This window comes from Syngnathoides biaculeatus, chromosome 14 (assembly GCF_019802595.1).
Source record: "Syngnathoides biaculeatus isolate LvHL_M chromosome 14, ASM1980259v1, whole genome shotgun sequence".
NCBI lineage: Eukaryota > Metazoa > Chordata > Actinopteri > Syngnathiformes > Syngnathidae > Syngnathoides > Syngnathoides biaculeatus.
This window is the reverse complement of record NC_084653.1, coordinates 16830092-16853445: the sequence shown is the minus strand read 5'-3', so window position 1 is coordinate 16853445 and position 23354 is coordinate 16830092. Positions and strand designations below refer to the sequence as shown.

The 23354-nt window shown below is 42.1% G+C and overlaps 2 protein-coding genes across 6 annotated transcripts in view; one reads left to right on the top strand and one right to left on the bottom strand.

Annotated features, from left to right (window-relative positions):
- Nucleotides 1–1664: 1664 nt before the first annotated feature.
- On the bottom strand, nt 1665–21031 carry znf142 (zinc finger protein 142). Of its 5 annotated transcripts, XM_061841455.1 has the most exons (10): nt 16869–17139; nt 16710–16796; nt 16490–16637; nt 16176–16290; nt 14092–14334; nt 11860–12684; nt 10556–10733; nt 3348–5793; nt 3114–3219; nt 1665–2161 (listed from the first exon to the last, which is right to left on the bottom strand). In XM_061841455.1, exons 3-10 carry the CDS (start codon nt 16595–16597, stop codon nt 1665–1667), a joined length of 4518 nt encoding a protein of 1505 aa, XP_061697439.1. In that variant the 5' UTR covers nt 16598–16637; nt 16710–16796; nt 16869–17139. The 5 variants fall into 5 exon arrangements, with proteins under 5 accessions (XP_061697439.1, XP_061697437.1, XP_061697436.1 ...); XM_061841453.1 differs by lacking the exons at nt 16710–16796; nt 16869–17139 and adding an exon at nt 20893–21031 and having other exon boundaries at nt 16490–16657; XM_061841452.1 differs by lacking the exon at nt 16710–16796 and having other exon boundaries at nt 16490–16657.
- Nucleotides 21003–23354, top strand: part of esyt3 (extended synaptotagmin-like protein 3) — a 16344-nt gene continuing 13992 nt past the window's right edge. Inside the window, exons 1-3 of the mRNA XM_061841457.1 lie at nt 21003–21359; nt 22648–22689; nt 22822–22956. Of these exons, the coding sequence (XP_061697441.1) occupies nt 21003–21359; nt 22648–22689; nt 22822–22956 (534 nt within the window). The remainder of the gene's footprint in view (nt 21360–22647; nt 22690–22821; nt 22957–23354) is intronic.

Here is a 23354-nt window from a genome sequence, read left to right as displayed (position 1 = left end):
TAGTCTATTGTTTTGTTTTGAGCCATATTTAGATGAAATGCAGATCACTTTTAACTAACAACAGAGTCCCAGACAGTATGTATGAGCCAGCCTGGTCGAAGGCGTCCGCTGCGGACGAGGCGCCGCAGAAGCAGTCCTCCACAGACACAATCGAGGGAAGTGACCGGGGCAACATTACTCTATCGTTTCGTTTCGAGCCATATTTTGATGATATGCGGATAACTTCTAATTTACGACAGACTCCCAGACAGTATGTATGAGCCACGCCAGCTGAAGCCGGCCGTGGCGGATGAGGCGCCGCCGAAGTTGTCCATGACGCCGACGGGTACATCGACACATTTGGCTCCCCTGACTTACATACGCGGATCTTTTGTTACATTCTGAGAGGATTATGCCCCCCCTCCCAACTATTGTTTTTTTCTTTAGTCCCTGTATACACACCCACCTGTCATTTGGAACCCACAAAGCTCCCATCCTTTGGCCCCGTGCAATCCATATTTTATGACGAACCGGGTCTTTCTTAAAAGTATGAAGAATGAATCCATCCTCCCAAGTGTTCGAACAATATCCAGCAATACAACGAGCCGGCATTTTGACTCACAGGAAGGAACAAAGCGCTACCTTCCAGCAGGTAAAGCTAGTAGAAACATACGAGACTGCGTGAGTGGGCATCTGCTTCTAACGTCACTTCCTGCTTCTCGAAAACAAATCCCTCGGGAGGATTTTCATGGCGGGAGTGACCAGAACCCATATACATCAAATTCATGTCGTGTGGTGAAAAAACAGATGGGTCCATTCCGGCTGCCTTTTTCCCCATTAATAACATAGTAAACATGCATTTCATGACAGTGGACCTTTAAGGAGCTATAATTCATCAATCTACTATAGAAAGAGTTTAACATTTGGAAATGAACTAATGACACAAATTAGGTTTTCTAGCATAGTCTCGTAGTTTGTTACACCATTTAGAAGATGTTTGATTCTCAAAACTACCTCACACCGGATAACAGTAGCAGACATTACAATTTCACTGTAAAAATAAGCATCATTTAGGCAACCCAAAAGTGCCACTATCCAAAATATTGCCCACAGGATTTGACCTGATGTAATCATGGACAACCATTGGAACTGCGTGATGGCTCTATCGTAGGGAAACTTCAGAGTAGAATCCGTGCAATACTGCAATTTTTATTATACTACAATCAGTATTGGCCTTGCTCGAGTATATAAGAAGGTATCAAAAAGAGTGACAAGCATCCTTATGCAGCCTTGTTATTCCTCAACTGTAACACGCCAGCTTGCATGAGTTGGTTTTATTTACTTATTCCATGTATAGAAGGCTTGTTGTGTACAATTTTGGTATATGCAAATGTTACTGCAAGCATAAAAAAATGAGTCAATTCAGTTGTACGGAAATCTGCTCATTTATTCACTGTAAAAAATATACATCATTTTCAATTACAATTGACTTGTTTTTTTTGAATAGGACAAACACTTGCATTAAAAAAAACCCCCAACAACCTGCAGGATATTTCTTTTTGCATTTTTAGAAACAGTAACATAGGGTAGTTTGAATCACAACACGTCAGGAGAGTTATAGCAACTCTTGAGTACAAAAAGTAGCTACTTTTTTTTTTAAACTGGGGAACAGGAGGAACATTTGTTCACCGAGTTCCACTCAAAGCTTGGCTGCTCCTCGATGTTACTTGCTCACGCGTCTCCTCTGTTACTCTATTGTTCAACATTCCTTGCATAGCGTCCTTCAGGGTGAGGCCGCCAGTGTCCGAGTCCTTCACTACCCCCTGCTCTACCGGCGTCCCCGGGTGGTGTCTCTGCAAATGTTTCACCGCCTGAAACTTCTGCTTGGCTCTATATGAACAGCAGCAACAGCGAAACGGCATCTGCTCGGTGTGTGTCAAGAAGTGATGCCTGAGGCCGGCGGGCCAGCGAAAAGCCTTGTGGCAGATGCCGCAAGGATACGGCCGCTCGTCGCCGTGCTGGCGCTGGTGGGTCTTCAGGATGAAGCTAGTCTTGAAGGCTTTGCCGCATTTCTCGCAAACATAGGCGCGCACATCACAGTGACGCGTGACCCGGTGGACCTGGAGGGCGTCCGCTCGGTTGGTGCGGTAGTCACATTGGTCGCAGGGGTACGGCTTCTCTCCTACAGCCAAATGGTAAATGGAAGTCCGGTAACATTGGTAAATATACATACATATTACACACAGAAGGAATATATTTATACACGCATTTATTTGAAGAATAAATTTTCCATAGGTGTGAATGGTTATTTGACAACCAGTCCGGGAGGGTGTACTGCAAAAAAAAAAAAAAAAAAAAAGTGAGTGTGTGTGTGTGTGTATTGGGGGGTGGGGGGGCCCCCCTAAACAATCACATTCAACTTAACTTTTGAAAGAGCCAATTGGCTATTTTTTTCAACCTCGGCGGATGACGACACGTTAAAGAGCGTCATCTTCAAGAAGATGCAAAATGCAAATTCCAGTTCCTCCTATTCAAGTCTTGCAAATTACCATGACTGAGAATATAAGATATTTTTACTTTATATTGAAGTACATTTCATTTTTTACTTTGAACTTGAATAACACTGAATCGGTACGTCCTAACTTACCATATCAGAGTATTTTTTTTTAGACACGTAGATATATTTCAACTGAATGTTGAGTACCGTATTTTCCAGATAGTGCGCTTTATATATGGATCAATATTGAGCCTTTAGTGTAGCTCCATCTACTGGATGTGTAATGTAACCCCAGCCTCTACTAAGAGAGTTTCTTTTGGCTCGTCCCGTTAGGGGCACAGCGTGACGTCTCAGATGAACACTCCTATTTGTGTGCCGCAGTTTTTACACTGGATGCTTTTCCTGACGCAACCCCTCTTGGACAGTAGAGGCCCCAGTGAGATATGAACTCACGACCTCTGGTTACCAAACCAATGCTCTATCCACTGAGCTATAACCCCAGCCTCTACTGTAGCGTCTATTCTATGTGCCTTATAATGCGGTGCACCCTGTATATGAAAAGTTTTAAAATAGGCCATTCATTGAAGGTGCGCCTTTTAGTTTGGAAATACGGTACTTTTGCCACCCTGGGTCTCACCTGTATGCTTGGTCATGTGGTACTTCAGCTGAGTGCCCCACTTACATTTGTAGCCACACTCAGGACAAAGATACTTTTTCTCTTCTCGGTGAACCCGCATATGAAGCTTGAAGGCACAAATGGAGAGAAATAGGTCAGAACATTTCTGTAAAGTCTAGCTTGTTCATAACGGGATGGTTTTTACAAATTGGCTTTTTGGTTGAAATCATTTTATTTGATTCCGATTGAGCTTACCTTTAGCCTTGAGGGATCGACACAGGCGTAGCTACAAATCTCACACCTGTAGGGCTTCTCTCCCATGTGTATGCGGACATGCAAGGTGATCTTCTGCTTGCTGCCTGTCGAGTACTTGCATTCTCCGCACTTGTACACGGGCTTGCCTTCGTGCGAGCGGAGGTGCTGTTCTAACACCAGTGGATGCCGACAAGCAAATGTACAGCTTCCGCACCGGAGTGGTTTGTTTAAGGTGGACTCCTCATGCTCCTTAAGAAGGTGCTGTGCGAGAAGCTGTCTGGTTTTGCCAGCGAAAGAGCAGAGCTGACACTGGTGGGTGAGGTGGATTCTCCGATAAGCCTGACCGATTTCTTTGGTCTCAAATGACTCCTGGTGCTTGCTCCGTTGGTGGTTCCTCAGAGTGGCCTCACTGCTGCAAGAGAAGTCGCAGCGTTCGCAGGCAGAATATGCCCGCTCCCGGTGCGCTCGTTTGCGGTGGTATCTCAGAGCCGCTTCTGAACTAAAGCTAGCCTCGCAATCAATGCAGTCATGATTTGAGTTCCCCATGTGACACCTGCGAGTGTGTCGCCTTACATCATCAACTGTGTAGCCGCTGTAGTCGCAAAATGAGCATGGAAAAGTGGGTTGTCTATCATGGACACGCACTTTGTGCTGACGCAGCTTTGTTACCGATCCGAAGGTCTTGTCACAGACGTTGCAGACGTGGCGTCCGGTTCCTGTGTGACGGGACTGGTGCTCTGCCAAACGGTAACGTCTGGTGGTGATGAAAGGACAATAACGACATGTGTGAGGGGACGAAGCACTCGTTTGGTTTTGAGCTTGACATCCCTCTTGCTTGACGGTAGAGTTGGGGGTTAAATGCTTTGGTTTAACAACACACGTAGCGCTCTGGACCACATTGGGCTTTTCCTGGATAGCTAAAGCATTTCTTATTCCACCCTCAGACACACCAGAAAAACGTTTCCCAGAACCATCCTCAATAGGCGGCTTTTCTTTGACTGGAATACTGATGACTTCATTGTCTTTTCGTTTTTGACAACCGGAAATGTGTCGATTAACTGTTGCGATCTTGACTGATGAAAAACTGCAAAAGTTGCACATGAATTTCCCAGTATGTGCTACGTGTTTGTGCACTGAAATCTCTCCATGTTGACTTTGATTACAATTTAGCTCACTGGACATAGAGGCACTATGAACAGAGCCACCGTGATAATCTACTGCTGCTGAAATACCTTTTTGCTGTGGGAGAATATCTGCTCCTTTGCGTTTCTCAGAAGTGTCTTGATTCACAGTAGAGTTGGTTTCTATCTGTTCAGCTCCCTTGTTAATAAATGTTTGTGGGCACTTCTTGACAAGTTGGCCATCAAGGCCCTCTCTCCCTTTCAACGAGTAACTAGAAGGCTGACCCTCATGATGCTGCAATCTACCACAAGAGCGACGGTGGCTCTGAATAGTCTTCTCTTTCTTGGTAACATAAGAGCACTGCTCTTGTGTTGGGACCCTGCCGCCCAAAACGGGAACTTCAGCTTGTGTTCTTGTAGGATTCAAAGGGCCATCATGTTCCAAGATCTGATCTTTCTCAGATGGAAATTCTAGAGTTTCATTGTCAGACTCATCACAACTTTTTTCACCCTCATCATGAATAGTGTTTGTCTCATCTTCTTCAGGTGAATTTATAGACATAGTCATGGCTTCTTTTTGTTTAGCCAAATCTGAGGTAGTAGATGTAATATGAGAACTTACTTCCTCCTTTGGCAAAAAAACATATTCACATTCAGGGCTCAGTGTTGTTAAAACAAGGGTGCAGTATTCTAAACTGGTCACAGCTGGAGGAATATATGATATTCCTTCACTGGTCAGCTCCTTATTCAGGAGAGCATTAGCATCCGGTGATGGAAAAGCTTCTGAACAACCTTCAGCAGCTGTTGTGGCACTCTGATCTGCCTGAGTGCCAGGATCAGACTCTTCCGTTGGAATGGGTTCTTCGATGGACAACCCAGATCTCTTATGAACTGTCAGTGAGTCTTGTAGCATGCTATTAGAGTTCCTCTCCCTCTCTTTGGCAGCATAATTCTCCAGCCATACTTTGTCACCAGGCACATAACCATGAGCTTTCTTCTTGTGCAGGAAGAGGCTGATGCTACTGAACGAAGAATAGAGACAAAGAGCACAGCGGTACTGTTTAAGTCTGGTGTGTTTACAGTTCTCGTGATTTTGAAGGGCTTGTCGGAAACCCGTCGTGTAGGCACAGTATTTACACTTGTGTACAGATGCTTGCTTGCCCTCTACCAAATGTTTAGCCAACATGTGATTGCGAAGTTCACATTTACGTTTGCAGGCATATGTGCAGATCCCGCACATAAGTGATTTGGCCTGATGTCGTAATTTGTGGCTGTTGAGCTGGTCCATGCGGTGACAGCGATATGGGCACTGATCACACTCATACCTAGAAGGAGAGAAATGTAAGTTAGGTCGTGCACATTTTCTCTGGACCCTGTGATTCTGGTCAGTACGGTTTATTATCAGCCTGAAGGAGAGCAGATGGACTTTGTTACCTCGACAGAAAGAGGTTATGGCCGTGACTTGGGTGTTTGTTCATTTTTGTGCAACATTCCGCCTTCTTGGTTTTAGGTATGTCGACCCGAACTTTATACAGTTAACACTCGCCTCCAAAAGTATTGGAAGAATAGGGCCAATTCCTTTATTTTTGCTGTAGACTGAAAACAAACAAGATGAATATGAGACAAGGGCTCAACAGTTGAACTTTTATTTGAAGGTATTTACATCTGGATTGGAAACAATTTAGCAAACACTGTAATGTATAGACTCAAATATATCAAACTGAAAATCCCTGACTGTTTGGTTGTAAATCATTCACTTACAACAACTGCATCAAGTCTGTTAGCCATTGACATCAAACTTTTCTTCTTTTTCAGACACATTCACAGACTTTTACCACAGAGGGTTTGTTACTTCTTTCAAACTCCTCTCTAGTTGGTTAACTGATCATCATCTCAACATCATCTCTGGAGTTTATCTTTGGAGATTGACTTCAGAATCACCTTTATCTCCCAAGTATGTCAGAAACATATAAGGAATTTGTCTCCGGTAGTTGGAGCCTCTGTAGTACAATATATAACAAGAACAGAAGGTCAACTAAGACGTACGGACATTGCGGTAACACACACGGAGAATTCAATCTTCACTGTAAATTGGCTGAAAAAACATTTGTGTAGACTTTTTGGTTCATTTGAGTGGGTTCAACATCAAACAAAAATAGTTTTTTTAAGTGTCTATCCAATCCAGATGAAAATACATAAAGAACCCGAAAAGAAAAAGTGCTCAAACATACAGACACCATCTCTATGGATGTATTTTTTTCTCGATTCCCTTCCACACTTTTTATTCTCAATGATTCGATTTGCACTGTTATCTACATCGGCAAAATTTATTTAAAAAAACTAATAAAATTTGCAGCCACACTGTTGACCCTAGTAAGTTCTGAACAAAATATATGAAAATAATAGTGTTAACGGTATGTCTGTGTATACAGTGTGTATATAAATATACATAGACAAATATGACCATTTATTATGTAATACAATTCAAGTCTTACCAGTTACTTACCAGTAAATAAATTAGAGTGAAGACTTTGATTTATTGACTGTGCAGTACAATGCAGGTGATGAAGATGATGATGATGCTTTAGTAGTGTACTGCACAGAAAAGAGCATTTAGAGCTCTTCATAAGGCGCCTTGTCACCAGGCGCTTCAGGAGGGAGCAGCGCAAGAAGTTCCTTATACTCGGGCAGTTCCTCTGACGATGCGGACATTTGCTTGTCTGGAGTGATGGGTAATGGAGAGACAGGCAATTCTTGGCGCTGTTTCTTCATGGCGGTGAGCAGGGTCTTGTAGGTTTGCATTGCACCATCAATAGCGTTCTTGAATTCCAATGCCCGAACCATATCAGGATCCCAGGCGTCCACCATCCCCTGGAGGTCCTTTGCTGTTTTTGCCATCACTGAAAGCCTTTCAAATGACAAGCCTTCGTCTTCGTCATCCCCACGTGATGGATTGTCTTCTTGTTCTTCCTCCTCGCTAGCTGGTTTTGTGAAATCAGCCACATCATCAGCAGCCATTGGATCAGAGTGGCTCTCAAGGAAATCGTTCAAGTCATTGGGCATTATGTTGCCGAAACCTTCCCCTCCTAAAAGGTTTGCCAGCTTGACTGCCTTATCCATGGCTAATCGCTGAATTTTTTCTGGAGATAAGCCTTTGCACTCATGGACACATTCTGGCCACAGCTTTTTCCAACATAACTTCAGGGTTTCTGGCTTTAACTCCTGTAGACATTTTTGAATGACCTGGAGAGCTGTCGCGATGTTAAACTTCTTCCACAGTTCTCCAACGGAAATATTTTCTACACTATCCTTTGCGTTGACGAGGTGCTGCATGGCATTCTGAGTGTAAAGCGCTTTGAATGACCGAATGATGCCTTGATCCAAAGGCTGAATATCATCTGGCAAGATCTCAATATGCACTCCCTCATAGGACAAATCCAGTGGGTGGCCGCTAGCATTATCCATCATCAGGCAAATGTTAAAGTCCAATCCCTTTTCTGATAGGTACAGCGTCACCTGAGGGATGAAACTGTCATGGAACCATTTGGCTACAAGTGGCTTTGTTATAGTTACCTTTGAGTTATGCATCCAGAAGACAGGGAGCAGGTTTTTGTCCTTGGTCTTCAGAGACCGAGGGTTTTCAGATTTGTAGATTAATGCTGGTTTCATCAGGAAACCAGCAGCGTTGCCACACAAAATCAGTACTACACGATCGTTATGCCCTTTGAAGTTAGGGGCTTGGCCTTCCTCCTTCATGATAGCCGTCTTTGAGGGCATCTTCTTCCAAAACAAGCCAGTCTCATCCATATTGAAGACTTGCTCAGGCTTGTACCCCTTCTCTTTGATGAGTGACTTGAAGGTCTCTGGGTACTTCCTGGCCGCTTCCACATCTGCTGATGCAGATTCCCAATGTGGGGACACACTCTTCAGCTGGTATCTCTTCCGGAACCGATCAAACCAGCCCTTGCTTGCAAGAAATTCAACAGGTTCCTCCGATGAGGTAGATGGTCCTTGTTGAGAGTTGTTGCCCTCGTCTTTGTCACGTTCGACACGTACTGTGGCCAATTCCTGGTAAAGCTCTCTGGCCTTCTCCATCATGGCATTGGTATTCAGAGGAATGTTCTTCTCCCTGCATTTAGTTATCCACAGAACCAATGCTGACTCCATCCTTACTATGTACTTATTACGTGTATTTACCACCCTCTTCGAGGTGTGTGCACCATTAATGGACACTGTACATCGGATATTGTCTTCCTCCTTCTTGATGGAGCGAATCGTTGACTCATTCAATCCGTAAGAGCGTGCAACTGCGGAAAATGTCTTCCCGTCACGAAGCATATTGAGGATCTTGACTTTCTCGTAGAGGGGCATAACCTTCCTCTTGCGTTTGAGCTTCGGGCCAAAAAACACCAAAGGTGCAGGAGGTTTGGGGGACATCTTAGGGCTTTAAGATAAAGCGTAAAAAATACTTTACTAATGCAGCCATGACATACAATGATGCAAAAACAAAGGAATTGACGTCACTGCTCCAATACTTTTGAATGAGAAAGTGTTTCATAGTTGTACAGGTGGCCCTTAGTTTACAGTGGCAGTGGAATATGTTTCAAGGTTACAGACTTAGCAAAGCAGTCAAAGAATACATCATCATGAATCATAAGACGCCACATGCTGTCCTTTTTTTCCGCTGTTTTACATTTGATGTTTTATAATTACGGCTGAGAAGGTTTTTTTTTTTTTTAATTGAAACATATACTTGTTTTGACATAGAACTGCTTTAGCATAGATTAGTGAAAGACTACAGACCATTGCAATTTATGAAGAAATTTGGGTTACGTTCCCAGCCATGGGAACAGGACTTGACTGTCAGAAATAAATCAAGGACCCACCCTCCCCCGCCACTTCAGTAATTGTTAGGTTCTTCTTACAGCTAAACAATTTGATTCATTTATCTTTTTACCTAACCTGTTTTTACAGTGACTTGAATAATTGTTTTTTTAAATATTGTCCTTTACTTCTAATTGTAAAAGTAATTCATACAATAAGGCTATTAAACATTATGGTTTCACAGTTATAAAGGCCACAATGTAGCCTGTGACAAAAATGCGTTTTGACACCCATTTTCCAATGTATATCATCTTAAACATACACAAAGCACTTTATGATGCTGGACTTTGCATTCACAGGCTATTCAATGACTATTGTCTCACAAAACAATCAACCAACGCCAGTCATTAGTGAAGGACCTCCTGATAAGTACAGCAAAACTCTGCTGATAATGGGGGATAAAGGCTGAGCCAAGCTTCAAATAATGTAAAAAAAAAACAAAAAAAAACACTGCCTAAAAATATCCACCACTGCCTGTACTGAGTTTAAACCGGAAATAGATCAGAAACTATGAGACAAAATAGTTTAATGCCATTTCAAACTCTTATTAAAACATTACTCCTTAACCCATAACCCCATTAATGAGAAATGATTGGCATACAGATGATTTGAATATGAGGAAAAAGCCACAGAAATGTGTGTCATCCATCCATCCATCTGTTATCTGAGCCACTTATCCTCACAAGGGTCACAAGAGCGCTAAAGCCTATCCCAGCTAACTTCGGCAGGAGGAGTACACCCTCAACTGGTTGCCAGTTCAACCCCACAAAAATTGCCACAATTACTTTTACATTTTGAATAAATACTTTGATGCATAAAACACAGAAGCATTTTTATGATGTATAATTGTTTTACATGTCTTTAAGGGGTGTGGCTAAGTGATTGATATCAGTAGCTGGTGTCAGTCTGCATGGGAGCATTTGGACCTGTGGTAGCACCCTAAAGAAGCTCCTTGTGAGTGTTATTATTCTTGTTTGATCTTCTTTACCATGCGAGAGCATTACATAAGCTTAATTGCTCCATTTTTTCCCACTTAATTCAAGCACTCACTTATCTGATGCTTGAATTTTGGCTCATAGTATGAAAGGAAAAACTATTTAAAAAAAAGGCATGGTACCACTGAATTAGGCAATGTAGTGAACACATGATACAGTAAGTTAGCTTAGTTACAGAAAGAAGACCAACACAATAGTGACAAACTACCTGAGGTCTCCTGCGTGCTTCCTCATGTGGATGTTTAGATAGTGCTTCCACTTTGTGATGTAGCCACATTCCTCACACATGAAGTTCCTGTCATTTGAGTGTGTGCGCATGTGCTTTGAGAGGTACGACTCGTCTCGGCACCTGAAGTCACACACCTGACACTTGTGCGGCTTCTCACCTTGAAAAAAATAAAATATAGACATGCATTGCTCAGAAAACTACCAGCACAGGGGTGACTCCTTTAAGTCTTCTCTACAGCAGGTAAAATGTACTTTATAGGGTTTAAGTCTGGAGATTGGCTTACATATATATAATGCTTGCCTCTGATGAACTCCTTTGTTGTTTTGACAGTGTGTCATTATTTTACTGCGTGATGAATCCTCTCTCAAGGATACAACAACAGACACTAATGGCGCTTCTTCTCTTAAAACCTAAATGTCCCCATGCTGCCATAGCAATTCCAGCACACTTCTAACTTGTTGTGTATCCAAAATGGTGTTAATTCAGTTGCATTTCCTAATTGAGATAAACTCTTGTCACCTTGCAAATGTATTACAACAACAATAAAAAGAAGAATAACACATTACACTTACATAGTGTTTTTCATGATACAGTACTCAAGAAAGCTACTTGTGTAGCCATAGCTGCTCTGGGGCAGTTCGACAGAAGCATGGCTACCATTCTGCGCCTGCGGCCCAAAAAAGCAAAGACTAAAAAACATCCACCCTTCAAGTCTTTGCATCAGGTATAATGCATACTATATATAATTTAGATCTGGAGATGGACTTGGCCTATCTCTAACCTTCTGGCACTGACGAAGTCCTTTCAAGTCCCTAGAGTGGACATCCAACAATTGCACATAAAGAAGAACAACCTTTAAACTACAGTTCAGTCAGGTATATGCAGAACAGCATGTGTCCAAACTCCCAAACTCGGTCGATTGGTTAGCGAGCTTGATCTGTACGCCACAATAACAAGTAACAATGAGCTGATTAAATGAAAGTTTAAAACCAAACTTGCTGAAGAAAAGTTTTAAATTGTTTTTTTTAATACATGAGCACATTTCAGGCATCAAACAAAGATATAAGAGTAATATTTTTTGTCAAGAATCAACAACAATTGGGACACAATCATGAAGCGGAACGAAATTTATTGGATGTTTTAAACTTTTTTTTTTAACAAATAAAAACCTGAAAAGTGGATAATTTGGTTTATGCTGAAATATGAACCGAGCACCCCGGAAACTGAGTTATAAATGTTCACCACTGGACTAAATTGCGAAAATAAAAACATGAAATCCTTACCACTGTGCGTCACCATGTGTCGATTCAAGGCCCTCTTGTGTGATGTCACATAGCTGCACTGCGAACAGCGGTGAGTTTTCTCATTGGCGTGTAAGTGTCCAACGTGCTGCTTGAATTTCACTGGGTTGAACGTAAAAAAGTCACAAAATTCACAGCAGAGTTTCTCACTGCCCGCGTGACCCTGCCGCTGATGCCGGAGGAAAGTGGCCTTGTTAGAACACGAGAAATCACATTGCGAGCAGTGGTAAGCGAGGTGGGTCTTGAAGTGAATCTCCATGGTCTCCTCAGTGGGAAACACAGCAACACAGGCATGATGGCGACACCCCACAGCTGTGATCCTATGCTCCTCTGCAGCGTGTCGCATGTGAGCCCTGCGCAAATGACTCCGGAAAGGACAACCATCGTGGGAGCAGGCTACAGCCATTTTGGGTGTTTGGGCATGATGAGTCTTTATGTGAGCTTTCAGTGACCCACTCTGGCCAAAACTTTGACCACAAGTGGGACAGTGATAGCTGTGGCGTGTTGGGTCCTCTTCAATTTCATCTGAGTGAACCGTGGTGAGGTGGCGTTGGATGGCATTCGGCTCCACGGCGGAGTATTCACACAAATGGCAACGGTGGACCTTTTCGCCCGCCTCACGTAGCTGGTGCACGCGAAGTTTGCTCCTGCTGGTGAAGAACCGCTCACAGATGGGACACTGCAGAGCCGGGTCAGGAAAATGCACATGGAGGTGCTCTTGGAGATGGGAGCGCATCTTGAAACAGCGTCGACACTTGTGGCAAATGTGGGTGTCATACATGTGCTCTGACTCCTCTGCAATATATTCTGAAAAGGACAAAAAAAATCTGAATAAAATGCTTCAAAAATGCCAAATTAGTCACTCACCAGCCACAACATAAATGTCTGCTGTGTTTGAGTCTATACACAGGTCATGTGACTCTACTCATAGAATTAATTAAATAAATAAATGAATAGTTGAGCATCAAGAACATTATTTAAATAGGGGGCGATGGGATTTGTTTGCAGTGAATCTCTGTCTATTGGCATTTCATTTAGTCACAACTTCACATTACATTTTTTTCCTCCTGGAATTTATCCTCTGCTATTTGCCGGAAAAAATGATCGTGCCCTTTCTATAACGCATTAAAATCCCACAAGATACTGCCAAACGCCTGGCTGTGATTAATTCATGTCAAGGATGTTGAAGTGATACATCGTGACTGAGAAACTAACATATTTGTTTGAGTTGTGAGCAAAGGTTAGTCTTTGCCGGACACATAATGCATATTTCCAGTTATCTATAAGCCATTGATTTTTACATTAACGTTGCAAAATGAGTTTGAAATGATACAGTGTATATGGATTGCAGTTTGTAATATATTTTCTATTTAAATGATTAATATTGCCATTTAGAAACATTTGAAGGGTCTACGATAATTAATGGCTTTTTGCAGCAGGGCTCCGTCCCTATTCCCTTAAATTTTCAAAACCCTTTTGTTTTGGGCCAATTTGACATTCAACACAACAGGAGGGTTTACCAGAACTCCAAAATCCAATGAGTTGGATCATTGAACCATTTTCTAGTGCTTGTCCTCCTTGGAAAAGCAAGTAAGCATATCTCAGCTGACTTTCAGCTAGAGAATAAGGATACACCCTGGACTGATTGCCAGTCAATTGTATGCATCTAATAGACAAACAACCATCTGCACTCACATTCGCAGTGACAATATTGACAATTTAGAGTCTTTGGCCCTGGTTAGTACTCGGACGGGAGACCACCTGGGAATACCAGGTGCTGTAAGCATCTCTTCCGGGTAAATGCAGAGGGGTTGCGTCAGGAAGGGCATCTGACATAAAACAGTGCCAAACAAATGCGTTCATCTAAGATGACACGCTGTGGCAACCCCTAACGGGAGAAGCCGAAAGGAAAAGAAGAAGAAAAGTCTTCTATGAACCTAATGTAAAATACTTTTGGATGGTGGGAGGAAGCCAGAGTATTCTGAGAATAAACATTCCTCCCATCACTTGGAAGCTAGCCTGGGCAAGAAAAAAAAAGCAGCCACTTTCAAGCAACATAAAATAGTACCCTGTCCAAAAAGTCAGGAGAGCTGTACTGACTTGTGCGATGAGTGTCAGTTTCTGATTAGTAGCTGATACAATATTTGACTACTTGGCGAAGTTGAATGCGTGTGTGTCCTTTTATTGAACTTTAGAACTCTTGTATGAACGTACCTTTGGTCGGCAATATTTTGTCTTTTCCCTTCGCTTTTCTCCGTTTTTTGGCTTTCTGCCTCTTTGGTACTTCAGCGTCATCGTCTTCTTTGTATTCTTCATCTTCTTCTACGACAACCTCTACTTCTGCTTCATCGCCATCTGATGTCACTGATGACATGCAAGTCAGGTTTGATTGTGTTTTTCTTTTTGGCCTTTCAGTGGAGATTCGTGGTTGGGGTTCTGCATTTGTACACTTACTGGCTGTGAACAGATAAGTGAAAAAGATGAAAATTTATTAGGACGATAAAGTTTAGTAAATTACTCATTGTGCTGTGAAAAAGGTATTTGCCCCTTCCTGATTTCAGTTTTTTTTCCCATCATCAAATCAATTTTAGTATCACTCAGAGACAACCCAATAAAATACAAAATGACCTTTTCAAGTGACAATTCCATTTATTAAGGCACAAAAAAAAAAAAAAATCCAAACCTTTCTGACCCTTTGTGAAGAAGTAATTCCCCCCTGAGCCTGATAACATGTTGTGCTGCCCTTGGCACCAAAAACAATATTGAACGAAGTATTTGCGATAATTGGGGATGAGGCTTTTACATCACTCTGGAGGAATTTGGTCCCACTATTCTTTGCAGAATTCTTTCAACTCTGCCATACTGGAGGGTTTTCTAGCATGAACTGCCCGTTTAATGTCACATCACAGCATCTTAATTGGATTTAAATATGGACTTTGACTTGGCCACTCCAAAACCTTTTTTTTTTTTAGGCATTCAGAGGTGAACTTGCAGGTGTGTTTTGGATCGTTGTCCTGCTGCATGATCCTAACGCGCTTGAGTTTGAGGGCACGAACTGATGGCCAGAATTTCCCCTTCAGGATTTTCTGGTACACAGAAAAATTAATTGTTCCATCAATCACAGCAAGTTTCCCTAGTCCTGAGGAAGCAAAGCAGCACCAGAGCATAACACTGCCACCACCATGCTCAAATGTTGCCCTAATGTTATTTTTTATTAAATGCTGTGCCATTTTTACAGACGATGTAACTGGCCACACACCTTCCAAAAAGTTCAGTTTTTGGCTTGTCAGTCCACAGAATGTTTCTCCAAAAGTCTTGACGATCGTCAAGATGTTTTTTTTGGCAAATGTGAGATGAGCCTTTGTGTTCTTTGGTGAGAGTGGGGCTTTTTGCCAGGGAAGTCTCCCATGGATCCCATTTTTGGTCAGTGTCTTGTTTATGGTAGAGTCATGATCACTGACCTTAACTGAAGCCAGCGAGGCCTGCAGGACTTTGGATGTTGTTCGAGGTTCTTTCGTGACCTTTTGGATGAGTCGTCGTCGCATTCTTGGGATTAATTTTAGTAGCTCGTTCAATCCTGCGAAGGTTTGCCACTGTTCCCAGTTTTATCTTTTTGTGGATAGATAATGGCTTTAACAGTGGTTTGCTGGAGGCCCAAACCCCTGGAAATGGCTTTGTAATTTTTTCCAGACTGATGGCTTTTAATCAGTTTTTTTTATCAATATTTCTTGAATTTCTTTGCATGATGGATTGGTTCTTGAGCTCTTGTAGCCTACTTCATGTTCTCTGACTGATTCTATGTAGGTATTTCTTGATTCAACAAGCATGGTAGTAATCAGGTTTCGGTGTGACTTGTGAAATTGAACTCACCTTCCCCAAATTTGTGGTTAGTCACAGTGACTTTGGTGGAAGGAAGTGTATCTAAACTTTTGACCTCAATGAAAATAATCTAAAATTATCTAAGGAATACTCTCTAATTATTGTGGCGTTTAACAAAATTCTGGAGAGGTTTAATATGATTTGACTTCAAAATAATATAAAATTATCTAAGGAATACTCTCTAATTGTTGTGGCGTTTAATAAAATTCTGGAGAGGTTTAATCTGATTTGACTTCAGATGGTGAGACAAAAAAAAAAGGAATTTCCACATTATGTATGTAAACTTCTGGCTTCACCTGTATTTAGCATTGTCATTTTTTTAGATAACAAAAACCTTTGAACAATGATTTTTAAACGTTTTAGGTCCAATATGAAACCCAGCTACGAAATACATATATATAAGTTAAATTTTACTGTACTTTTAAAGCTGCGTAGGCGTCTCTCCGTGAAGTTACAAGTAGGCTGAGCGCCATCATCTGCAACATCCTGCCTGCTTGTTTCACATTGCTGAGGTTCCATCATCTCCAATAGTCCCTGAGGCAAAAATCCAACAAACCCTTGGTTTGCAAATATAAACGAAAATGGTAGTTTAGACCCAAAATATATCCGTTATCATTAACGCATTTAACACAGAACTGTGAAGTAGAAGCCCCATGACCAGAATATTGTGCTTTCCCAGTTTACAACATTATCCTAAAAAAAAAAAATCCAGAATAAATCCAAAAGGACGTACGTGGGTCGTTCTTATCTCAGTCTCCTTCTTCTTTATGTATCGGACAGTACTCTCGTTCAGGTCATAGTGGCGAGCTACTTCGGCACAACTTTTCCCTCCTCGTAGCATATCCAGGAGGTTGATCTTCTCGTGGTGAGGCAGAACCCTCCTGTGGCGCATGGGCGGCATCTTAGGGTGTCACAAAAACAGCTTCAAAAAACAAGTGGATACCCACAAATACCTGTGTTTTGTGAAGGATTCTGAATTCAAGAATGGCGAGGGGTGGTCACTGCTTAATAATACATTTTTTTCCAGCAGACTACAATGGCTGCAAAATATAAAATTTGACACACGAAGCGAAAAGAAAAAATCCCCATGTCATCAACATCACGTTACTTACTTTGTACAAAAACTTGGCTGTAACGTCGTCCCAAGCTTCGTTATAGTAGCGTTAGCTTGTTATGACTATGGGGCAGCTAAATGTTGCTACTTTTTTCCATGGTAAAAAAGAAAAAAAAATAAACATTAGTACCTTAAAGGCGAAATCTCTAGGTTTAAAATCTATTTTGTCTCGCTGTTTTCTTCTGAAACGAAATGCAATAATGCAACAGCGATCGATTTAAAAATGGAACAGCATGGATCAGATCATATAGTATCCAGTTGGAACACTGTTTAAACGAACACAGGAAATGCAAGTGGACACTTAGGCTTGAGTTGATGTACAAAAAAAAAGAATTCAACATATTATTTTTTAGATAATAACAATGGAAAAGAACATAAAATATATTAATACTACGCTAAATTAAAATTGATCGCAATACATAATAACTATAAAAAATAATAGTTACAATAAATTAAAGAGGAATTAACGACACAGCGCATCTGCATAGTCGGAAGGTTTTATTCGGACGCTTCCTTGAGTGAGGAAGTGGTAGGGCAATGTGTCTGCCATATTAGGTGTGGCACATCTGCCTTGAGAGTCAATGGATTTAACTTAATTTCACTGAGTGAGTTCGCGTTGGCAGACAAGTGTATGAGGGGTCATCCGTGGTGGCATGGGGGATTGTCCATTTTCAATTAATTTGTTCGAAAATGATTATTTATTTATTACAAATACGTTTTGTTTATCTTTGCTGGTTGAGTGTATAATAAAACATCCCCACCGTTTATAGCACCATCGATTGCCAGCCAGACAAGAGAATAATAATAACGTTTGTTCAATTTAACAGAACCAGTTCTCTCACTCAGTCAACTTGTTGCTAAATAGAAATCTTGCAAAAAACAGAGGAAAAAAAACAAGAGCATGAAAGTTTGTCTCAGCCTCACGAAGCATCAGAAACGTTTACTGCACATCAGTCAACATTAGTTAAATAACAAACCAATATACTAGTTGAGACATCGCAACTGTTACAAATAAAGTGAAAGTAGTCACATGTTACCATTTCTACTATGAATAGAATAAAAGCACATGTAATTACAGTTGTTACTGAAAATTTTCTACAGTTTGTACAATAGTTTTGTGTTATTCGTTCCTCTTGGTCTCTAATATATTGTTTTTAAATATGTTTGTATTGTTATAAAAGTGTGATTAATGATCTTACAAAAGTGGTGTAAGTGCTATCAAAACATGGCAATGGGTGTAATGTGCCGCCCTGCAGTACCGTTTTGAAGCCTGGAGAGCACTTCTCCATCCCCTCTCCCTTCCCCCTCCCTTCTCTGTTTGTAACATCTGTATCCACTCAACGTCGCCACCACTGGTGTATATAAGCCTGCCTGTTTCCAGAGATCCTTGCCCAAGTATTGCAGCCTTTCCTAGCAGTACCGTGGCCCACCTGACACGAATAAGCCATGTTACGCCTTGGTATCCTGTGTTTACTCTTATCTCCTTGTTCCTGATTCACGTCATCCCTGCCATCTATCCAGGTGTGTGTTCTCTCCACTGCCTGCCACCTGTCCACGCCAACACCTGCTAACACATCCAGCACCACCTCCATACCATTTCCTCAAACTGTTCATCATATTACATCTCCCAATACCTGCGCTTAGGTCCAGCTCCTTCCTATTCGTGACAAAAAAGTTTGGCCATCGTGGACCCAGCAACTCTGGAGGCACTGAAGGCACTCATCCTCCAAGTAGAAAGACAAGAAAAGGGATTCATGAAATTGTTGGAGGACACTTTTTTTTCCCTCCGTGTGTTCGTTTAATTTCGGGTAGTAAGAATGTTGGTTATCTAAATAAAGGCTGGAGACGATGAACAGTTTCTTCGAAGAATTTACTTACAGACTATTCCAGGCACTTATGAGTTACAGACAATGGCTGTAGAGAGCAGATCACAAGTGCGAAGGTACAGAGAAAGCACACATCTTTCTTGTCACAAGGGTGGACCATGAGTAGTATCAAACCTGTGGCATGACATCGGGCTTTCCATTTCGACAAAGGGTTTCTGTCTCAACCGGTTCTATCTGGCAATGGATTATTACAAAGTGTCCAGTATACAGTTCAGCAAGGTTATCCTACATACAGAGACACGCGATATCACTGAAGGACACATCTGACTACAGAACAGAGCCCCACTGAGGACATGTTGAAATTATGCAGTCATGACTAAATATGGGCATAAGACACACTTCAAAATCTACATTCACTCACACAGCAAGTTTCCCTCCTTTCCTCGAAGATTCAGTCCAAACTACTTCCTTCCTCCCATACCAAAAACCCGGGGACCACGGTGCATGTAATCAGTTTTTACTTGTACTTTTACTTATAGCACAACTCCTCCTTGGTCCTCAATTCACTCGATTCCATTTCCACTGAACTCCGTAAGGTTTTTGATGAACCTGTTCAGGGCAAAGAAGCCACCCGTCAGAATATTACATAATGTATACTTGGGGGTGAATGCGGGTTGGATGATGTAGCTTTTAAGGGCCATTCCCACTGTGTGCTCTCTGCCATTCCACTCTCAGTGGACCTGCCAGCCTCTGCTGGGCCAGTGGAGCGCCGACAAATTTCCAGAGTATCGTGAGCTCTCCCCAGTGATGAGCATAGACTTTGAATTACCTCTACCCCCACCACTCGTACGACTGGGCCATTGACACCTTCCTATGAGCTCTACTTCCCACCAGCCAAGTGTCCACTCTATCCCGACCAAAGGAAAAAGCAATGGAGGATTACATCAGGGAGGGACTCTGTCTTTCCTTTCATAACCTCCCACTTCGAACAGTCATGTAAACTTACTGTGTTTCATTGGTCATTTCCCATTACCCAAATCATCAATCCCATTCTGCCCAGTTAAACGTTCCAGTCTTTGAAGATTCATCCCTAAGGTCAGGGGTTAAGACAATGCGGCCATCTGATTGACAGGTCGGAAAGGTCCTAGTGGTATCACGGCCCACCTGAGACAAATAAGCCACATTAGTCCTCGGTCTCCTGTGTTAAATCTTGTCTCCTAATTCTCAGTGTTCCCCTGTGTTCCTGATTCCCATCATCCCAGCTTTCAAGTCGGCCGCCTGTTCTCTCCACTCAACACAACCTCCATACCCTTTACTCAATAAACTGTTCATTACACTACATTTGCATCCACCTGCTCTTGGATCCAGCTCCTTCCTACCCGTGACATAGAGTTTATTTAAATATAGTATTTACAGAGTAGGTGGAACAGTGGATCAGCTGGTAAAGCGTTGGCCTCACAGTTCTGAAGTCCCGGGTTCAATCCTGGACCCGCCTGTGTGGAGTTTGCATGTTCTCCCCGTGCCTGCGTGGGTTTTCTCCAGGCACTCCGGTTTCCTCCCACATACCAAAAAACATTCAACATTAATTGGACACTCTAAAATTGCCCCTAGGTGTGATTGTGAGTGCGACTGTTTGTCTCTATGTGCCCTGCGATTGGCTGGCAACCAGTTCAGGGTGTACCCCGCCTCCTGCCCGTTGACAGCTGAGATAGGCTCCAGCACTCCCAGCGACCCTTGTGAGGATAAGCGGCTAAGAAAAGGATGGATAGATATTACATAAGACCAACAAAAGAAGGAAGAAATGCATTTTATATGGACAATTTACATTTCACACATGCACTCAGCCTATTCATCCCTATTTTGTCATGCAATATTGTAAGTGTAGTTAAATACCCTTGTAAAATACAGAAAAAAAGAAGTTTGTGATTCACAAATCGACTTATTTAGGCATTTGAAACCTAAACTGTATCACTAGCAAAACTCAAATGGTTGTTCGTTAATCATTTCATACACGGGTCCGATGCTGAGTTACATGCAAACATATTATTGATTTGCACGAACAATTTAGTGCAATCTAATCAAATGATAGGGCTCCTTTGTTTGTCCATAGCCTTACTTGGCTGAGTGTGGCCCATAAAGCGGAACTGTAGGTGCAAGGCGCCCCACCCAAAGGGGCTCAGGTGTGCCTCCGCCTACCTCTCACGGCTCCCCAACGCGGAAGTGTTTCGGCCCACTTCCCCGCTGCGCAACGCAGCTTTTCCAGCCCCGAGAACCAACTGAGCCCGGCGGGGATTCGAAACCACTCAATGGCTTCCCCAAGCAGCTCCCCGACCCCGGCGGAGGGACTCGAACTCGGCGGCGACCTCTCCCTCGACGACAGCAGTGGCACCTCGGAGAAACTCTCACCGTCCAACGTCAACCGCATCCTGACTGAGTTTTCCATGTACTTCATCCGCGGCATCGTGCTCTTCTACCCTGTGTACCTTACGGGATACCTCGGCCTGAGCGTGAGCTGGCTGCTGCTGTGTATGCTCATGGTCACCTGGTGGAAGAAGAACCGACAGTGGAAGTATTCCCGCATCGGGACAGCCATCGACTTTGTGGACAACGAGACGCAGGTGGTGAGCACGGAGCTCAAGAAGTCTCTGCAGATGGCATCGTGGGTACGTTTAAAAAAAAAAAAAAAAAAAAAATGAGGTTATTCTTTTGCTGTTTTAACTATAATCTGTAGTGGATATACTTGGATTTGGAAAATTCAGAAATTTTCTGCAGCAAAGCTTTGAGACTGTACATAGACTATAAATTTATTCAACTTTTTAGTTTATTGAAACAAAGTACATATTCCTCATGATAAAAAAAAATCGTTATGAAAACATGCTTTAAAAGTGCAGTCACGTTAGTTTTTAACCGTTGGACCTATCATTAGTTCTGCTGGCATGGATAAATGAATAAATACACTTTACATTAAACGTATTCCGTAGCCCAATTGCATGACATTGTAATTGGATAATTTCCACCAACAACAAATTGGTGGGATCAATGGTCAACACTATCTCCCCCCGAACAGATTATGATCAATTCAAGTCCTGCATTTGTTTTATGTTAAGCAATTTCTGACATACCTGACTCGGGTTGATCCTCATAACAAGCTTGAAGCACTTGCACCACACCCACTCACGAGTAGAAACTCCCTGAACATGCCGGCTGTGTCTTCTAAACGCACTAAAAATGTTTTGAAAGTCAAGCAGGTGCCATGGATTTGATTTTAAGTGTATGCTTTCTTGGAAAACAAAACATAACAAAACTACGGTAATCGCTAATCAAAATTGATGTGCACTTATATTGATTCCAAGTTAAATATAATAATGAAATGGATCAGTGAAGGCTTTCATTGTCATGCTCTGATTTTCAAGACGTTTGTATGAAAGGATACTGCATTTTTAAGTTATTTAAAATAGCTGCGGCGGCATGGTGGATCATCTGGAAAAGGGTTGGCCTCACAGTTTTGAGGACCCGGGTTCAATCCCGGCCCTCCCTGTGTGGACTTTGCATGTTCTCCCCGTGCTTCCGTGGCTTTCCTGAGCATCCCTTCTTACTGTTTTGGCTTTGACGTGGATACTGCTTCCCTGTAGTTCCTTGAAAATGGCAGATGTTCCCCGAGCCTTGCTGCCACTCATGGCAGAGAAACTTAGTGTGGGAATTGGATTGTGTAAAAAAAACAGCCACAGACCCAACAACTGTATTTGTATAGAAACAATTGAAAAAGTAAAATGTCCATAATAATTTCCCGCCTAAGCCATTTTCAAATGTGGATGCCAGATTGCTAATTAAAGATACACCAATCAGTTTGAATATATCCACATTATTCTTTCTGCATGCCTCAATCTGGTTCACTCTGATTGGGAGACACTTTTGACTTGACTGTAATGTTTTTTTGTGTATTTTTCAAAGATCCAATTCAACGATGTGGAGAAAGTCGAGTGGGTTAATAAGGTACAGTATCAAAAACACGTTTAGGCTTTCTCCTCAGTTTTCAAGAAACCTAATAAGTGAATGAAGGTCAAGTCCATTTTTGCAGTCTTTGTAATATTTTTTTTTTTTTTAAATCTTGTTTTGGTGTCGAAGGTTTTGGAGCAGGCGTGGCCTTTCTTTGGGATGTTCATGGAGAAACTTCTTCGGGAAAGCATCCAGACTGCCGTCAGACAGTCCAGCTCTGAGCTGAAGACGTTCACGTTCACCAAGATCCACTTTGGACACATAGTGAGCTCTTACCTTCAAAATAAGAGTAGTTACAATAAAAGAAATGAATAAATACATAACATAGGTATTGAGGTGTGACTGTGCATAGATTGGAGTGAAGAAGCGCATTCATGGGGGGCTGTCAGTGTCAGAAACTGTGGTCTGACTCGAGATGTATCACTTCAACAGTCATCAGTTTAGAGCAGGGGTCTCAAACTCGATTTAACTCGGGGCGGCTGGAGGTGGAGTCTGGCTGAGGCTTTTAAACACAAAATAAGATGAAAGACTGGTGTTTACAACTTGTGTAACACTATTTAAAAAAAACAAACAAACTCTCCTTAGCAACTGCTGTAACTTTCTCATTGAAAATTATTTCTCTGCTTGCATCAAGCCCGGTAGAAGTCACATGCCTAATAGCC